At 41.4% G+C, this 18,867-nt stretch overlaps 1 protein-coding gene across 1 annotated transcript in view; it reads left to right on the plus strand.

Annotated features, from left to right (window-relative positions):
• Positions 1–3,080, plus strand: part of LOC143509624 (calcium-activated potassium channel subunit alpha-1-like) — a 58,527-nt gene extending 55,447 nt beyond the window's left edge. Inside the window, exons 22-23 of the mRNA XM_076998476.1 lie at positions 821–1,012; positions 1,119–3,080. Coding sequence (XP_076854591.1) covers positions 821–1,001 — 181 coding nt within the window. The 3' untranslated portion in view covers positions 1,002–1,012; positions 1,119–3,080. The remainder of the gene's footprint in view (positions 1–820; positions 1,013–1,118) is intronic.
• The last annotated feature ends 15,787 nt before the right edge of the window (positions 3,081–18,867 follow it).

Here is an 18,867-nt window from a genome sequence, read left to right on the forward strand (position 1 = left end):
AACATATATACATAACCTTTGTAAGTTGCTCTACATAATAGCATCTGCTAAGTGTTGAAAATGTAAAATGCCATTTGAAACTCAAAATGTTGAGACCAGAATGTGAACGTGTGATTGTTTTACTTGTTGAGTCCATGACAAATTCCCCTGCAGCACAATAAAATATATATTTCATCATATTTACTTCGTATATACATATATACTTACATGTAATTTTGAACGTCTCAGATTTGTGAAAACCCACTGATGGATATTGAATCTTCATAAACAGGAAAATAAACGAGTAGCTTCACTACAACTACTGTATGATGCTACTTTGCAAGTCGCAAACATCAAATTATGCAACAATGCGTTATGCAAAAATACATGCTCTTCTAAAAGCATGCTATACTTTACAAAGATTTTAACCATTTACAAGAAGGGTGAAAGGCATTCTATACTTTAGTAGGCTAAGAAAAGAACCCATATTTAATTAAAATATGAGTGACTAAACAATCTGACTAATGTTAGCTGTCTTTAATTTTGAGTTCATGAAACTGAGTATGGTAAAAGCTGGTATGGCTATTAGCCATTAGCTCTTCTGTGAATTTTTATTTTTGCAAATTATCCTGGAAGGGTTGGGATCGGAGAGTATCTAATGGCTAACAATTAGCATGCTATGTATTAGCCAAGGTTTTTCACATTTTCAGGGTGAACTTTTACTCTTGACGACACTTACTTTACATGGAAGCATCAGGGCTATCATATGTGGCATTAGTGTGTATTTTTTACATATACAAACATACCCTCTTTCTCATTTTCTCTTTCTCCTGTGTCACAGGTTTGTAATCACCAACCCTCCATATGACTTGCATCTGATCCCTACGGATATGGTATTCTGCCTGATGCAGTTTGACCCTACTGCGGGTCAGTTGTGCACTGCATTGTCCAAATCCTCAACCAAAAAGAACCCTGCCAGAGGAGGCACGTGCAACGGACATCCAAAGAGCTTCAAGCCGTAGGACAAGCAGAAGTATGTGCCAACTGCACCCTCTCACATGTCGCCTTTCTCTGTCCCACACATACTGTCAGTCTCTAATTCTGTCTCTTTCTTTTGCTTTCTCTCTCCCCATGATCAGATACAAAACTTGGTCTGTACAGGACCATCCCCACTGTACACTCTACGGTCTTCTAGAAAGTGTCTTGGCCTCTTGTAGCCTCACTGCAAGTTTGTCTATGACCACAGGTTACATTAAATGTAAAAATATTTTTCCTTCATTGATGTTGTCTTAACCATCTGCTTGAATTTCTGTACAAGGTGAGACAAAACCATTATGCACTGAAACGGCATTTTAAGCATCTCATCTAATACAACAGTTCTGACCTCACAGTCTAATTGGTCTTCTAACTCTGCTGATGTTTCATGAGCATGGTATTTTCAAAACAAAACTACATCACCCTGCTCATGTGCTGCTAGCATCACACACCTGACCCTTCGTTTGTTTTGTACATTTACAACATGGGAAATTAATACAAAGACAAGGTAACCTTTGACTTCCGGTCTGTTTGATCACACTATAGGAGAGAGTGTGATGGGAGCTACATTAAATTCCAAATCTGTTTGACTGCTGTGACAGTACAACAGTAAAATACACTGAGGCCACCAGTGAAGAAACTGCTGTCTGTTACACGCACATCCTACAGAACATCCTTTTGTCTATCTGAACAATAAACGTGTCCGGATTAACATATAAAATAATGCAGTAGCCCTATCTTTTTAACTCTTAATCAAACATTACGTTTTGTGCTTGTTCTTTTTATCTTTGCTTAGTTTCCAAACTAACATTTCTTGGTAGTACTATATAACTGCATGCCTGTGGAAGTTTCTGATAGGCAGGTAATTGTTAGTCTTGCACAAATCTTTATCACAAATAACATCTCAGCTGTGATTATGCTCAACACTCCCAGATCACAGCTGTGATCATGCTCAACACTCATGCCTGCTCCCGGATCACAGCTGTGATGTAATATTGCAATAACACAATCTCTTACATGTTCTATTGCTTAAACATTGTCTGATTCTTAAATAAAATGTACTGCATTTGTTATTCTGGATAGTGGAATGCCAAGTTCCTCCTGATGTAATGTTGTCCCCCAGCCTGTCAAAATCACGTGTTAAAAGCCCCCTATATGAACTATGAAATAATATATAAATATAATTTACATAATATATATATATATATAAATATAATATATAAAAATAATTAGTTCAAAAACCACCACCACACACATATATTATATATTAATTTAAGTTTCCATCCTTAGTAACCAACATAACCATATACACAACTGCAGTGTTACTGAGGCCAGAACAATGTTTTTACCATGTTTGCAAAATGTTTTAGTAAGACTGAATGTGTAAGTCCAGCAGTATGATGGTCTGTTTGTCATGCTGGAGTTTTTGTGAGTCTATGGAGCATTGTCAGTCAGTATGCTGGAACATTTGTGAGTCTAGCATTGTCAGTCAGTATGCTGGAGCATTTGTCAGTCAGTCCATGCCATCAGGTTAGTTGTCCTCATTAACTGCTATCCAGGTCTGAGGCTTCTGCATGTTCTTCACTGTTTTCAGATGGACCAATAATCTGTGTCAATCTTAATCTTAATCTCACTCTCAAACTCTGCACTTTCCCAATTCCCAAATTATCTGCTTATTGATTGCCTTCACCTCTTTGCCTTTTTGTTTCTCACCTACTCATACCAACAGAAACACTCATCCAGTAATGAACATTGTTCCTTGCTGCTGTTATTAGTTGCCCCACCTGCACTGCTGTCTCACTCCCTCCGTGCATGTGTCCACATTTTTTCCTTTATTTCCTTAGCATACTTTGGTCTGATCATGTGATTAAATGCACACTTTTTTAACCAATTACTGGATAAATATGGAGATGCATCTATGGTTAGAAAGGGGACTTTCATATATTTTCCTTTTCCTTTTGTAAAGTAAATTTTTACCTTCACAAGAGAAAAAAAATTGCTTTTGTTTTCTTGCTCCTTCAAATCTGATTTCAGTTTGAAGACAGTTAAAGGCAGATACTCTTTGGTTTTAGAAATCAAAGATCAGTTGGCTTATTTGGGTTATACTGCAGTGAATTGGAGAGGAAGGCATAAGGGTTCAGTGAACGGGAGGGGGGGGCATGAGGGTTCAGTGAACGGGAGGGGGGGGCATGAGGGTTCAGTGAACGGGAGGGGGGGCATGAGGGTTCAGTGAACTGGAGAGGGGGCCATGAGGGTTCAGTGAACGGGAGAGGGGGGCATGAGGGTTCAGTAAAAATCTGGGGGTGGAACACTGAATAGGTTATACAGCACAAAGGAATCTCAGGGTATGTGAACACAAAGGTAAGACAATTATACTGTAAAATAAATTGCATACTGATTACTTCCTTGTCTGGTAATATTATAATTAGCCTATGAAGTTGAAGGTAGAGGTGGGTGATACTGGGAATTGTGGTATCGATCCGATACCAAGTAAATACAGGGCCAGTATCGCCGATATCGATACCGATACTTTTTAATAGATCATAGATCCAAAGGATCCAAAAGATCTAGGATACACTTTCTCCAAACATTGTATGTGACAACAAAATACTTTATTATCACAATCAATATTTTGTTTAGAAACAAGGGAACAGTAACAAAACAATGTTTGCCTTAACATTAGGAAAATTAATATTTTTTTGAATGAATGAATGTTCAATTTATATAGTGCTTTTCAAGATAGCCAAGGTTGCTTTACAATTTCAACACCAATTGAACGCCAATTGCACACAGCGCACTCTCTACCAGACGCCACAGCCCCCTTGAGGACTGAATGGGGTGCAGGAAGTGGAGAGAGGACAGACCCTAGTGACAGAGCACCATCCACCACTGGGCATACAAGCACACACACATTCATGCACAGACACCTGCTTTTCTATTGAACAGAGACACACAGTTACACACTCAGGGAGAATTAGTCAGGGAATGCCAATTTACCGAACTTCCATGTTTTTGGACTGTGGGAGGAAACCAGAGACACCTGAGGAAACCCATGCAGAGACGGGGATAATGGAATGGAAATGGAAATTCCACTCAGATAGGGACTTGAACCCAAGACCCCAGTGCTAACCACCAAGCCACTGTGTTGCCCAAACAAGTAGAATACACAAAAAATACAAAAATGAATAAAAATGATCTCCTCACTAGATATCTTTTCTATTTCTTTCTTTCTGTTAATTTTTTTATAGAATTGTTCATAGGAAAAAAAAGAAATTTCTTCCTTTCATTGCAATTGTGTTTTCTTAAATAAACAGAGTTAAAAAATGACAGAAAATCATGAATCTATATTTTTTTTACCTCTATGTTTAAAGTCTCTATAAATTTCATACTTGTATGGCTGTGTAAATATTCCTTGAAGTTAAATTGTTCATAATATTTTTTCTAGTCCACCTCTCATATTATATCTTTCAAACCTTATGTAATGTTGTTGCACTATGTGCACTTGCCTGTTGCTTTAATTCTATAAAATTCCCTGTTGTGGGATAATTAAAGCTTAATTTAATGTTATCTTAGATAACACTTTTACAAATGAACTAGGTTATTATCTCAATGTCTTAATTATATATATTATATATATATACAGTGATTCCTCACCACTTCACGCTTCAGCTTGTGCGGCTTCACTCTTTTGCAGATTTTTATAAGATATTAATTTGAAAAATAATTTGTGGATCTTCGCTTTTTTGCCAGTTTTTTGCATCATTCGATCAGTGGAATTTTTACATGAAAAAATCCCAAAATGTATACAAATATATTACAAATATTAATTCTAACAATAAAGGGATGTTATAAATAATAAAATAGTACGAATTACAGTAAATATTGCATAAACGACAGATTTCTGTAGGCTACTTTTCTTCCTCTCGGACATTTCAAAACTCCTGTGGCGTCTATCTCCATACTGTGAGTGTCGACTCGAGGAGAGCGCTGATTGGGTGGGCCAGGCTGAGTGGGCGGGGCCAGGCTGAGCCTACCTGCATGGCTGTTTGGCTGGCACCACTAAGCTACGTGATGCAACAACAAAAGACGAGAGGGGGGCGGGTCGCTGCTCCGTGCTGCGTGATGCAGCGCTGCTCTTACAGACAGAGGAGACTTTGATGAATCCGCGTGCACAGCAGTCAGTGCGTGCAGGAGAGAAAAAAAGCTAGAGTATCGATCTTTTTACACGAGTCTTGTTCAATATCAATACCAGTGTTGGTATCGATATTATCGATATTTGGATCGATCCGCCCACCTCTAGTTGAAGGCATTATCACCAATAAATCAAGGGAATGGGTTGTTAATATTTATGTTTAATTAGCTTAGAACAAAGGGTTCATCCATGCTTTTATCTAGAGTAAAATAGAACCAGTTGCTGCAGAACCCTTATATTGTGTTGGGGTCAATTTTGACCCATTTTCAAAATTCAGGTGTGTAAAAAGTAGTTTTTTGTATTGGAACAGGGTTTTAAAAGCATTTTTTTATAATTTTAGTAAATTTTAAATGTCTCAAATTTCAAAAGTGACCTTCATGGTGTTATGGGTCATAGAATACTTGCTGTTGATCCCATCACATAAAAGGTGTGACTCATTACACACACCCAAACACCCACCCACTAGGGTTGGCCGATGTTTACAGTGAAACATTGCGTTGGACGATGATATCATTGGGTGGGGGGGGGGAGGTCGTCATTGTCACGTGGGGCTACGCCCCCTCTCCTAGCTGTCACCCTGGGTTCCCCCATGTCTGTGTTCTTGCCCGTTTGTCCCGCCCTGCTCGTTGGTTTTGATGGATTCCTTGTTAGTCACCACGCCCCCGTGTCATTGCCATCACCTGTCCCTTGTTTAATTCATGTCCTTATAATCCCTGCACTTCCCCAGTCTTGCTATCGGTTATTTTGTTATCTATGTTCATTGCTATTGGTTGGTGTTTGCTGTTCGCTGTTTGATCCTGTTCGTAAGTTGCTCTGTGTTTCCCCGTCGTGTTTTCGTCATGCCAGTGTATATGTGTTATTCGGACTGCCCTCCCATTTTGAACCCGGACTGCTTCTCTGACGATGGTTATGGATTATCCTTTAATAAATCTCGCTCTTCTCAGCATTTGTGTCCGTCTCCTCGCCCCGCAACGCGAGCTGCGTTACAGTCATGTCCAAATTGAAAAGGGGCCTACTATATAAAAACATAATGATTATAAAATAAAAGTAGTATAAAATAAGCTATATGGTAATAATTCTACCCAGGCTTTAACGTGTAAGGAGAAAAAAAACCTTCCACTGCCTTTGAATGGTCCAGAGCAGGTTTCCGCTAATGGCAAAAATTGCACGAAAATATCTCTGCATATGCGCTACCAGCACACCCTCAGAAAGAGTTTTCAGCTCTGCGGGTACTGTGGTCACCCCAATCCACAGCTTATTAAAGCCAGAGAAGGTCAACATTGACATGTAAACGTGTTGGAATAGGCTACACAATGTCGGCCCACATAACATTTTAAGTTATTACAGTTTAGCGCGTTTCGGGAAGTCATGCTTTGTTTGTTTTATATTTTTCTTGCTCTTATTATATTTTCATTCATTATTCTTTCCTTCGTTTGTTGTTCTGCTGTGATATCAGTGAAATCCATGATAATTTATTTTAAATTTATTTAAAAAGGTAAATGCCATAGCCATAAGCTCCGTTGCTTCGTTTTGTTGTTCAACTTTTAATAAACGTGTTTATAAACACCTTTGTGTCAATTTTACTTTGTAGCCTTTGCACTGTAAAATTAATGCTTTTGCTGAAGTTGAACGTCATACTTCGGTTGACAATGAGCAAGTTTCCCGACACACAACAAGTCTTATTCTATTAGTGTGAATAACATGAAATGTTTAAAATTAATAGACATATAGAAAAATATAAATAATAATATCCTAATAATAATAGAATAATAATGAATAATATAATAATATGCCAATTAGGCATATTTGTAGCAGTAACCCTGACTCTAATCCATATTCATAAGTTATATACCTGATTTGATAATTTTCCGTACAATCCCTGCTAAAGTTTTAGGTGAAGGAGACCTAAAGGTCAGTGCATGTTTGTGGAAAAACAAAAAAGTGGGCATGGCATCACGATGGTTACCATCCATCGCGATGGTGGGTCATATATGACATCGGCACAACCCTACGACCCACCCACACACCTATCCACACTCCCACACACACACCTACACACACACACAAACCCCCACACACCCACCCACACTCACCTATCCACAAACATACCCACACCCAACCACCCACACAAACACACCAATCCACATATCAGTCGATTTGGTTCACATCATGATGTACATTTACACCACAACTAGTGCATTTCTCAAAACAGTTAGGGCTGCCATGATTAGTCGACTAGTCACGATTATGTTGACTATTAATAGTCGATGCGTCGTTTTTTTTCTCTCCAAACTGCTGCAACAGTATCCACTGCTGCATCTGTCTTTCTGTCCTTGACGCACATGCGCAGTAGTGGAAACCGGGGTAGACAGTTGACGACATCCCAGGATGTTATACAGACTGGTATAATGGCTACCCGTTTGCACGCGTTTCGTGGGATCATTTTCCGTAGCCGGGTTCCGAAACACGTGCAATATCTGCAAGGCAGAACTTTCCTTCCATGGCAGCACAACCGCGATGTACGAGCACTTGAAGCATGTTGTGGCTGATTGTGACAATGATGAAGAGGGACCGTCATCTAAATTGCTAGTTAGCTGCTAAAGTTACCATAAACAGAGCGTTAACTTAGTACTTACTTATCGTGGTACCTGTAAAAGTTAACATTAGTGATGGCGATTTGTTTCATTATCCTTAGCATGCACTCGTGTGTTTTCTGTAACGTCAGATATGATACTTAATTTGTGTCCATTTTACACCCCCCCCCCCAAAAATTAACATTCGCCCTGCAACCCTGCTACCTAATTTGATTTAAATGTAGCTAAGTTTGATGCCAGAGACAAATGAATGGAAGAAAAACCTAAAAAAAAATATTTCTTTATTAATGTATTTTTGCGTTGTTTAAAGGTTTAATGAACTATGTTATATACATAACACTGTCTTACACAACACTTCCTGATGTATAATACAATAAAAAAATGTCAACTTATGCACAGGGTTAATTTCTGTCATTTTATCCTGCATTCTCTTTAAAAGTCCAACATTTTTCCCTGTCAAATTTCGACAACCGTCTGTTGTCACACATGCCAGCATGTCCCATTTCAGTCCTAACATGTCCAAACATGCATTTACCTCTGTGAACAAGTCATTACCAGTGGTTGTCCCTTTTATTGACTGCATGGCTGCCAGCTCCTCCGTGACTTTAAAGTTTGCCGTTATCCCACGTAAGAAGATGAGGAGCTGGGCAGTGTCACGTACATCACAGCTCTCATCCAAAGCCAGAGAAAAACAAAGTCGACCGCTCTGTTCTTCAGCTGAAGCTCCAAGTTCCCAGCGATGTCCTCAAACCGCCTCATTACGGTGCGTCAGGAGAGTGACACGTTCTCAAACGCGGCCTTTTTCTCCGGACATATGAGTGCAACAGAGTCCAATAAGTACTCTTTAATGAAAGTGCCTTACTTTTTCTGGTGATTTTATGAGAAATGGCATAACTTGTCCTAATGGCTGCTTCTTTGGGGGTGTGAAGTTTGGATAAAAGGCCTTGTTGGGTTTGCAGTTTTGCTACCAATGCATCAGACTCCTTTGCGCGCTCTTTGTCAGTCAAATTTTTATATTTGTCCTCATGCTTTTTTGGTGTAGTGACGATTCAAACACAGCGACCTGTGTACCACTAATTAAGATAAGATAAGATAAGAAACCTTTTATTGTCATTGCACATGTACAACGAAATTGAGCAGCAATCTTAAGGTGCATGAACATACCGTAATACAAGAATTTAAACATTTATTATAATTTAAGGCATAGAAAAATATATATATAGATATATAGAAAATATATGATGACATTATTGCACATAGTGAGTTATTGCACATAATGGTTTTTTTATTGCACATGGAAAACTACTAAATATGTAAAAAGGTAGATATAGTGATAAAGTTCATGTAGTGCTGTTTTGGTCCCGTTATCAGTGTGGGGAGTGGTTGTGTGTGTGTTTAGCTGTGTTCAGCTCCCGTACAGCGCTGGGATAAAAGCTGTTTTTTAGTCTGTTTGTCCTTGATGTGATGGACCTGAAGCGTTTTCCTGAGGGCAGCTGCTGGAATAGATGGTGTCCAGGGTGGTAAGTGTCTTTCAGGATGTTAGCTGCCCTACTGAGGCAACGAGAGCTGAACAGTTCCTCCAGACTGGGCAGTGGGCAGCCGGTGATCTTCTGGGCTGTGTTGATCACTCTCTGTAGTGCTCTCCTTTCCGCTGCTGAGCAGCTGTTGTACCATGTTGAGATGCAGTATGTTAATATACTCTCTATGGCACAGCGGTAGTAGACACACCACGTTACCTTTTATTTCTGTAAATAAATACTTGGCAGTCCAAGTATTTTATTTATTTTTTTTATTTCATTTATTAAAAATGCGACATTCCTTGTCAACTTTTCTTTTTTTAGTGTGAGCTGACATCTTGGGGTAATCTGGCAAGCATAAAGCTAGGTTTATACCAAGGTTATAATCGTTAACAAAAACGAACGAAAAAACGAAAACTGATATTGAAAAAACATTTTTGTTAACTGAAATAAAAAACAGTAATTAAAAGAAAAAAACGATAACTAACTGTAACTATATTACATGTTTAGAAAACTACCTAAAACGTTCTGAAACGATAGATAGGATACCCTTCGTTTCCGTGTTTGTCAGTTTATTTATAAATCGATTTTTTTCACTAGAAGTTTTATATTAGCTGGCAGAAGCGTACGGAACCTCATGGTCTGTCACGTCTCTTGTTTAGAGCTCCTGCTCGCCTTGCTAGCCTGCAAAGTTACAACAACAGAAGTTGGAAGAAAATGGCAATTTTTTTTTTATATGACTACGAGACAGACTACATGTCTTGTAGTGAAAACATGTGATAAAATATATGGAGTAGTTCTCAAGAGGAAAAACCCCACGAATCTCAAAGCTCACACAAGAGGGCTAACTGCCAGTATATTGACAAGCTAGCCTCTGAGTAGCTCTGCCGAAAGAGAAGCACCATCCCGGCTAGGTAGTACCGGGAAGGTGAACCATAATGGACCGTCTTCACCAGTGATCAAATAGCTGCTGGTTAGTTAATATGCAGGAAAACTGCAAGCGGGTGGATGCTAAAAAAAACTAGTTAATGTGTTGAGACTGGATGTCAACACTACTGTGTGACCCGATTGCCTTCGAAAAGTTTGGCTTTTCACACGAACCAAAATAGGGTTACGTGTCTGGCAAGTATGTTCGTGTCTGTCCTAGTTTGGCAATTTTCAGCAGCAGTATTACACATTTTGCACTTAAGGCTTGTATCTTTTGTTTTTATTTGAACCTTTTGAATCCTGCACCTGACATACCCCAAAGTATAAAAAACTAAAATAATACTAAAACTAATGAAAACTAAACTAAAACTAAGCTTTAAAAAAATAATTAAAACTAATAAAAACTAGCAAACATGCTCTAAAAACTAATTAAAACTAACTGAATTAGAAAAAAAGTCACAATGAAATAAAAACTAAACTATAATGAAAATCCAAAACTATTATAACCTTGGTTTATACTTGACGTTTATACTTGCCGCGTCAAATTCTGTGCAGTGTTCTCCAAAACGATATGTGTTAGTATAAACACCCCTCAAAAACAGTGGAAGGAATATTTACCTGACAAATTTTAATGTTGCTTTTTGTTTCAGATTTGAAAAGTGCTGGAATTTAGGCTAAAGTACTTGAAAATGCTTGAAATTGTAACTACTTTGTTTCTGACTGAACAGTTCTCTTGTATTACATTAATTGTAATTCCAGGACGAAACATGAGAACGTGAAGATGTTAAGATTTGGCGTTTTGAAAATAAACTGTAGTGTTAGTTACTTCTAACTAAATGATAGACACCAGGCCCGTAGCCAGGGGGGATCGGAGGGTTCGTTCGATCCCCCCCCCGCCCCCTCCCCCGTACACACATGCCCCCTCAAGATAGGTAGGCTATTCAACGAATGAATTGTTAATCTCCAGTGGATATACAGACAAACAAATAAGGACAGCAACAACAGACTCACAACAAACTTATAACAGTGTTGCCAACTCTCACACAATGAGCGCAATGAGCGTGAGACACTCGCATTTGACTGTCTTCACACGCCATACATCCGATTTCTCACGCTGAAAAAATCTAGTTTATTTATTTCCGATCTACATCTATGATTCAATGAGTTACTAGCTCGCTCTGGCGCCAACTACTGGCGATCGATGGCTTTAGGCGCAACATAGAGGAAACATATAAGACATAACACCCCCCCCCCCCCCCACATCAAATCTCACTCCTAGTGATTTTGAAAAGTTGGCAACCATGCTTATAATGAATAAAATATGTGTAAATTAAAAGGTTTGAAGTGCGCTTGTGTATTTAGGGGGCATTGGAGTAGAGAGCCAAATGAAGTCCACTTTTGGGGGAAAAAGATCCCCCCCCATCACAATGCTGGCTACGGGCCTGGACACGGATAGTCATATTTGGATGCACGCATGAAGCTCCACTTTATTCAAGTGACCTGTAAACTATATCCCCCACCTAACCACAAGGGGGAGTATAATACCCTGTAACCTATAAATGCACCATTGCTACATCCCCCTTTGAAAGATCAGTACATGACAGAAGTTTACAATCTCCATATTTTTGTTGAAGAATCATAGCCTCACAGGAGTAACAGAATAATAAATACCCCTGAGCCAGCAGAACAGTTAACTAAAATTAAACACATGAACAGTAAGACATTCACTGATAAGCTAAATTAAGGAGGTGGGGTGGACTACTAAGGCTGGGCGATATGGAGCAAAAATAATCTCAATATTTTTTAGCTGAATGGCGATATACGATATATATCTCGATATTTTTTCTTCCCAAAAGGTAATAACAAAGAGGCAGTAATAAGTCAAATCTACGTCCCAAATGAGTTGCGCGAAGAAGAGAGGCAGGACAGGGCGGAAGTTGTTAAAAGAGAAACTCAAGTAAATTCACTATTCACAGTGTTGTGCATGAACGAGTTCAAAAGAACGCGTTCATTGAACACGCTAATTTTTTCGTGAACGTTGAACTGAACGAAACACATTTTTTAATAACTTGAACGTGAATTAGTTCACATTATGTGTCATGAACGGTAGACATCACTGTAAATGAATGTTGGAATTTGTTTCCATTGAAAACTGAGTGACATCTGTTTTCTCTTTTGAAACGCAACGAGAGAAATTTCCTCCCTCCTGTATTCTCGCTGGTGCCGCTTAAATCATGCATCACCAGACAGAAATGGTTTTGACGTTGTGTGCGCAATGCATTGTGGGCAACGTAGTGTCCGCATGAGAATAGTTAACATACTGGCTTCCGCACGACGTTACCCGTGATGAATTGAAGCAGAGCGGGGTAGGCATAGCACGTATAGGACAGTCCCACCAGGATTTTGCGGGCCTTTTTTGTGATTGTTGCGGGCTAAAATGTTTGATGTTGCGGGTGTTTTTCAAAAAAAATTGCGATGGAAGTTGCGATGTGTTTTTGCTTTTTTGTGAGTACATTACAAGAGGGAGTAAATGTTGTATGGTTTCCTCTATTTAGTAGTCCATTTTAATTATCTATTTACCTATTTATTCAGGGTTGCCAACTTTTCAAGATCGCTTGAAGTGAGATTTGAACCTGGAGGGGGTGGCGAACATTAATTGTTGACGGGGGGGGGGGGCGGAGTTAGCGAACGTAAGTTGTTACCGGGCGGCCTGTAAAATGGACACAAATTAAGTATTATATCGAGATCGATCGCCAGTGGTTGTGCCAGAGCGAACTAGTAACTCACAGATATGGATCAGAGATAAATAAACTTTATCTCTGACTATAAACTTTATCTCAGACCCTCGCCGCTTACGTGCGCTGCAGTGACTTCGCGGGCTACCGTTGCATTGTGGGGAATGTAGTGTTTGTGCGTGCAAAACACCATCGGGCGGCTGTGGCCTACGGGCCGGTTCTAATAGTAATTAAATATCATCCAGGGGGCCATAGATAATCAATTCGCGGGTCGGATCTGGACAGTTTATCCCCGCTTTCATGTAGTGTACCGGGATACTGCTTTTCCCGATCTTTTTGCCGTTATTTTCGTCGCTCATGCTGCTTTCAGTCTGCTCCTCTTGAACGTATATACGGAAGTAAGGCGGGAGTTTGTCGACGTCACATCAAGACGACATCAGTGATTGGTCAAATTTGTGGGAAAGTTGCGGTGATTAGCTGAAGTTGCAACACCGCCCTGAATTCGCGGGATTTTCTTGAAGTTGCGTTGAAGTTGCAAATCGCAACATCGCGACTTTCTGGAGGGTCTGATAAGAACGTATAGTGATTTCTAGCTTGTACTGGTCACGTCTGGCTCCGCCCCTTCTAGTCTCGTCATTTTTATGTTTTCCTTGTTCTTGTTACGCCCCTCTGTTTCAGCTGTTCCGTGTTAGCTCGTCTTAGTTTTACAAGCGTGTGTGTGTGTATTGCCTATGTCCAGACTATACCTTCAGGGATCATTGTCGTTTCTTTATCTCCTAGTTGGTGTGTATATATAGCCTATGTCCAGACTATACCTTCGGGGATCATTGTCGTTTCTTTATTTCCTAGTTGGTGTGTATATGTCCAGACTATACCTTCAGGAATCATTGTCGTTGCTTTATCTCCTAGTTGGTGTGTATATATAGCCTATGTCCAGACTATACCTTCGGGGATCATTGTCGTTTCTTTATTTCCTAGTTGGGCGTGCACGGTATTCACGCCTTATCTGTGATTCGTGGTTTTGATTAGCTTCGTATTTGTGTATGGTTAAAGTCTCTGTTCCATTTTCAGGTTCGTAGTGTTTTAGGATTTCAGTTCATGTTTGGTCTCCGTGTTCTCTAACGTGATATCGTGCCTGGCAATACATGTATGTTCTGTTAGACTTCATGTTCATGTATAGCCGTTACTTGCTTCCCGTGTGTTTGTTCATGTCAGTGTATGTATTAGTTGTACTCTTGTTTGGTCTAGTTTTGTGCCCTTGTCATTTCCGCTGCCTTTTAGTGTATTAAGCGTTAGTTCTCTATTCATCATGCCACATCATTCGCGGTCCACTCGCGTGTCGTCTGCAAATGTAAGATGTGAAATAAAATCTAATGAGATTGTACTATCTACTTCGCAATTGTGTCCGCCCCTTGATTGCGCAACAGCTAAATCGTGAAAAAAGTATTTGAATATCTCACGAAAAAAAGTAAAATGAACTGAACTTTGAACTAGTTCATAATTAAAATTGTGAACTTTGAACGTGAACTGTTCATGAAATACTTCCACACTACTGATGTAGCTCCTCGTTTAGGAACTAAATCATTCACAGTGTGAGCACTGCTGCTCTCTCCGCTGTTGGCCATGTTTATTTTGCGCGCTGCACGCACAACCTGCGTCCTTGCGTCATAATGTCGCGATATAGCGAAATCCTATCGAATAAAGAAATGTACCGGTATTTTTGTGAACGATATTATATCGCCCACCCCTATGGACTACCCAATCCTCTTCCTGAGTGTGAGGAATTATTCTGCCCCATTGAAGTCACTCAGTCCTATTTAAGCATAAAGTCTTTCAGGTACCCTGGAGGTTGTCTTCCTCTTGCAGGGTAGCGTGCACAGGTCACAGGACTGACCGGCCCAGCTGGGCCCTGTAATGCCTGTGCCGGACTCTCTGGCTGAACTGAAATCTGCTCAGCTCGTGCAGGACTCACTGGCTGATCCGCAGGTAGGTCTGGCTCTGGCAAGATGGTCTGCTCTGCTGGCGGTACTGGTGTAGTGACTAGATGATTGCGGTTGCGGCGTAGGGTACCTCTGGGAGAGTCAATGATATATGACCTTGGTGTATTTGCCTGGCTGATCACCGTCCCCTTCTCCTTTGTCCTTTATCCAGACGTGGTCACCTGGTGTGAGTGTGGTGAGTTGTTGAGCTCTGTGTCTTTTGTTGAAGTGGACCCTCGACCTTTGTCGCATCTTCTGTTCTAGCTTTTTGAGTTTGACTATGTCAGTCGATCGTGGGTTCAGGGATGACAGGGTGACTGGAACCGTTGTCCTGAGCTGTCGGCCCATTAACAGCTGAGCTGGGCTATGCCCGTTGGCGAGTGGGGTGGCCCTGTAAGCCAGGAGGGCCAGATACGGAGAAGCCCTTTAATGGTCTGCACAGCCCTTTCTGCCTCTCCATTGCTCTGGGCATATCTGGGGCTGGATGTTGTGTGTGTGAATCCCCACTGTGCTGCAAACTTTGTAAAACATTCAGACGTAAACTGGGGTCCATTGTCTGTCATAACCTCAGAAGGTATGCCGTGCCTGGCAAAAATAGACTTGCAGTGGTCGACTACTGCTAGTGAGGTGGTAGATGTGAGTTTAGCTACTTCGATGAAACGAGAAAAGTAATCAACCACTATTAAGTATTGATTATCGTCCCACTGAAATAAATCGGCACCCACCTTTGCCCATGGTCTGTCTGGGAACTCAGAAGTGAGCAATGGCTCTCTGGCGTTGTCTCTTACTTTAGCACACGTATCGCAGTCCTCGACGACTTTCTGAAGCTGTGTACTCAGCCCCGCCCACCAGACAGATTGTTTGGCTCTTTCCTGACACTTTGCTATCCCCTGGTGTCCTGCATGCAGTTTTTGGAGTATATCTGTTTGTAATGCTTTGGGGATAACTAACCTACACCCTTTTAGTAGTAGGCCATCCTCCATGGTTAGTTCTTCTTCAACCTGTATATATGGTAGGTAAGCCCTGTCTATTTGGGATCTGTCTGGCCAGCCCTCATTACAGTACCTTTTCACTTGGCCCAGTATTTCATCCCCTTCTTGACATTTACGTATTTCGTGCAACCTCTTCTCCGTAGCTGGGAGGGTTGACAAGACCATGTTGACATACAGCTTGATTTCCTCCTCCTGTTTTTGCTGTTCACTCTCTCCCACGGGCGCTCTTGACAGCACATCCGCTGTGGCCAACTTCTTGCCAGCCACGTGCGAGATGAAGTAGCAGAAACCATCAGTCTCATCCTGAGTCTCTGGATGCGTGGTGGGAGCTCATCCAGACTTTTGGAGCCTAGTAGCGGGACCAGAGGCTTATGGTCCGTTTCTACATGAAACCTGATGCCCACTAGGTAGTCTGAGAACCGTTCACATGCCCATGTGATTGCTAAAGCCTCTCTCTCAATCTGGGCATATCTTTTTTCAGTCTCTGTGAGTGCCCTGGAGCTGTACGCCACTGGCTTCAGGTAGCCTTCCTCCTGTCTCTGCAGTAGCACTGCTCCCAGTCCGAATGATGATGCGTCGACTGAGACAACGGTCTCTGCTTTCGAGTTGTAGAGCGCTAGCCCTGGTGGTGAGCTCAATGTTGTTGATGTCCCCACTGAAATGTGTTTTGTTTCTTTAGCAGGTCTCTGAGTGGCTGTGTCTTTTCGGCCAGATTTTGAAGATACTTTCCTAAGTGGTTCACCATTCCGAGGAACCTTCTCATTCCGCTCACATCCTCTGGTTCTCCCATGTCCATCACTGCTCTTACTTTGTCAGGATCAGCCCGTACCCCGGCTGCGTCAATTATCTGTCCAAAAAATTTCACATCTTTTCGAGAACTCACATTTCTCACTCCTCAGCGTGACCCCAGGCTCCTGCAGTCTCCCCAGCACTGCGGATAGCCGTGTGTCGTGCTGGGCCTGTGTGTCTCCAAAGACGAGAACGTCATCCATCTGGCATAAGACACCGTCGAGCCCCTCCAATATCCTGTACATTCTCTTCTGGTAGTGCTCTGGTGCTGAGGATATGCCGAAGCAAAGGCGGTTAAAGCAAAACCTCCCAAATGGAGTGAGGAATGTTGTGAGGAGGGCAGATTCCTTGGCTAGGGATATTTGCCAGAAGCCTGAGTTTGCATCTATTTTAGAGAACACTTTCGCACCCTCTAGCTGTCCAAGTGTGTGCTCAACTGAGGGGAGCATATGTCTCTCTCGCTTGACTGACTCGTTCAATTTCGTCAGATCAACGCAAATGCACACCTCATTCTTGCCTGGTTTTGGCACAGGGACCATTCCAGCGCACCAGTCTGTGGGCTGTTCCACTCTTGAGATCACACCTATCTTCTCCATGCGTGAGAGCTCTTTTTTCACTTGAGACATGAGTGTTAGCGGGATTCGTTGTGGGGTCGATATGGAGAATGGCTTGGCTCTAAGCTCTATCTTATAGTCCCCCGCCATCTTGCCTAGCCCTTTAAAGAGCTTGGGGAACTGTTCTTTGACTCTCTCTCTGGAGTCCAGTACTACTGTGTCTACTCTGGCCACTAGGCCAAGTGCTTGGATGGCTGAACGTCCCAACAGATTACACTTTGGAACTACGTACACTTCCTGTGTGGTGCTTTTGTTTTCAGTTCTTATGGACGCAGTGAACTTCCCTCTCACTGCGATGGGTGTTCGGCCTGGCCCCTGAAGCACTTTCTTTGCCCTTTCTAGCTGTGGAAATTTCCCCTGTTGGAAGATTTCTTCTGATAACACAGTTACATCTGCCCCTGTGTCTATTTTGAAAACAGCTGCGTCCTCATTCACCTTAAGTAGGGTGACCATATTTTTGTTTGGGAAAACCAGGTGTGGTAGAATTGATGGCACAGAATTCAAGGTCTTATAATATATTAAGCAGTATTTATTTGATAGCAAGAGAGTTACAAAATATAAAAGTATAAAAGTATGATGTGAAGCGTACGCTTCATGCAGTAACTCTGAACTGTCTCTCTCAGTCCAGATTCTTATAGTCAAAGTGTGTGTGTAGAAAAAACTAAGGATGCCTGCTTCCCAGGAGCAGTTATCAGTTTCCCTAGGATTCAACCTTGGGTGCTTAGAAACAGATAAGCAATATTATCACTAACTCTGCTGCTGCACAGAAAACTTCAGTCTTACAGAAAAACATCTTCAATAGTTTTCACACAGAACGTGCTATAGTGTCTGCATGGACATGATTAACATGAATCACACATGAATATAATCAATATTTCCTTGACATTCTCCCCCTTTGATTCTCTTAATCATTCAACATAATCTTCATGCAACAGTAGTCATTCTTTCAGAAAGCTTTAGGAATCATCTGGTTCTGCAACCCAGTCGCCAGGAATGAAGGAGTGGAGCAGATGGTCTGCTGGTTCTAGCAACACTGCTTTCACCTGCTTAGACACAGTACATAGACTTGTACAAAGACAAACTTTTGAATTAGTTGTTCATTCAACAGGTGCATCTCCAGCTCTGGGGGTCCGAGACCTGTGTTGGGAGGCCTGCCAAAGACAATTTCAAATGCTGATAGCTCTGTCTTAGCTTGTGGTCTGGTCCTACACTGCCACAACACTAATGGCAAACATTTTGTCCAGGACATCCCTGTTTCCTGGCTGGTCTTGACAAGACCTGCTTTTATTGTGCCGTTTGCTCTTTGCACTGCGCCTGCAGGGTGGTAGCTGTAATGCTTGCGCATGTCTATACCTACATATTTAGTCTGATTTTGAAGTCCTGCGTGGACAAAGGGTGTCCCGTTATTACTGGAAATTCTCTGTGGCAGACCCCACTGGGGAATGATCTCTCTCAGGAACATCTTAGAAACAGCATCACTGTCCTGTTTCCCTGTTGGAAAAGCTTCCACCCAC

Source organism: Brachyhypopomus gauderio, chromosome 3, assembly GCF_052324685.1.
Source record: "Brachyhypopomus gauderio isolate BG-103 chromosome 3, BGAUD_0.2, whole genome shotgun sequence".
Lineage (NCBI taxonomy): Eukaryota > Metazoa > Chordata > Actinopteri > Gymnotiformes > Hypopomidae > Brachyhypopomus > Brachyhypopomus gauderio.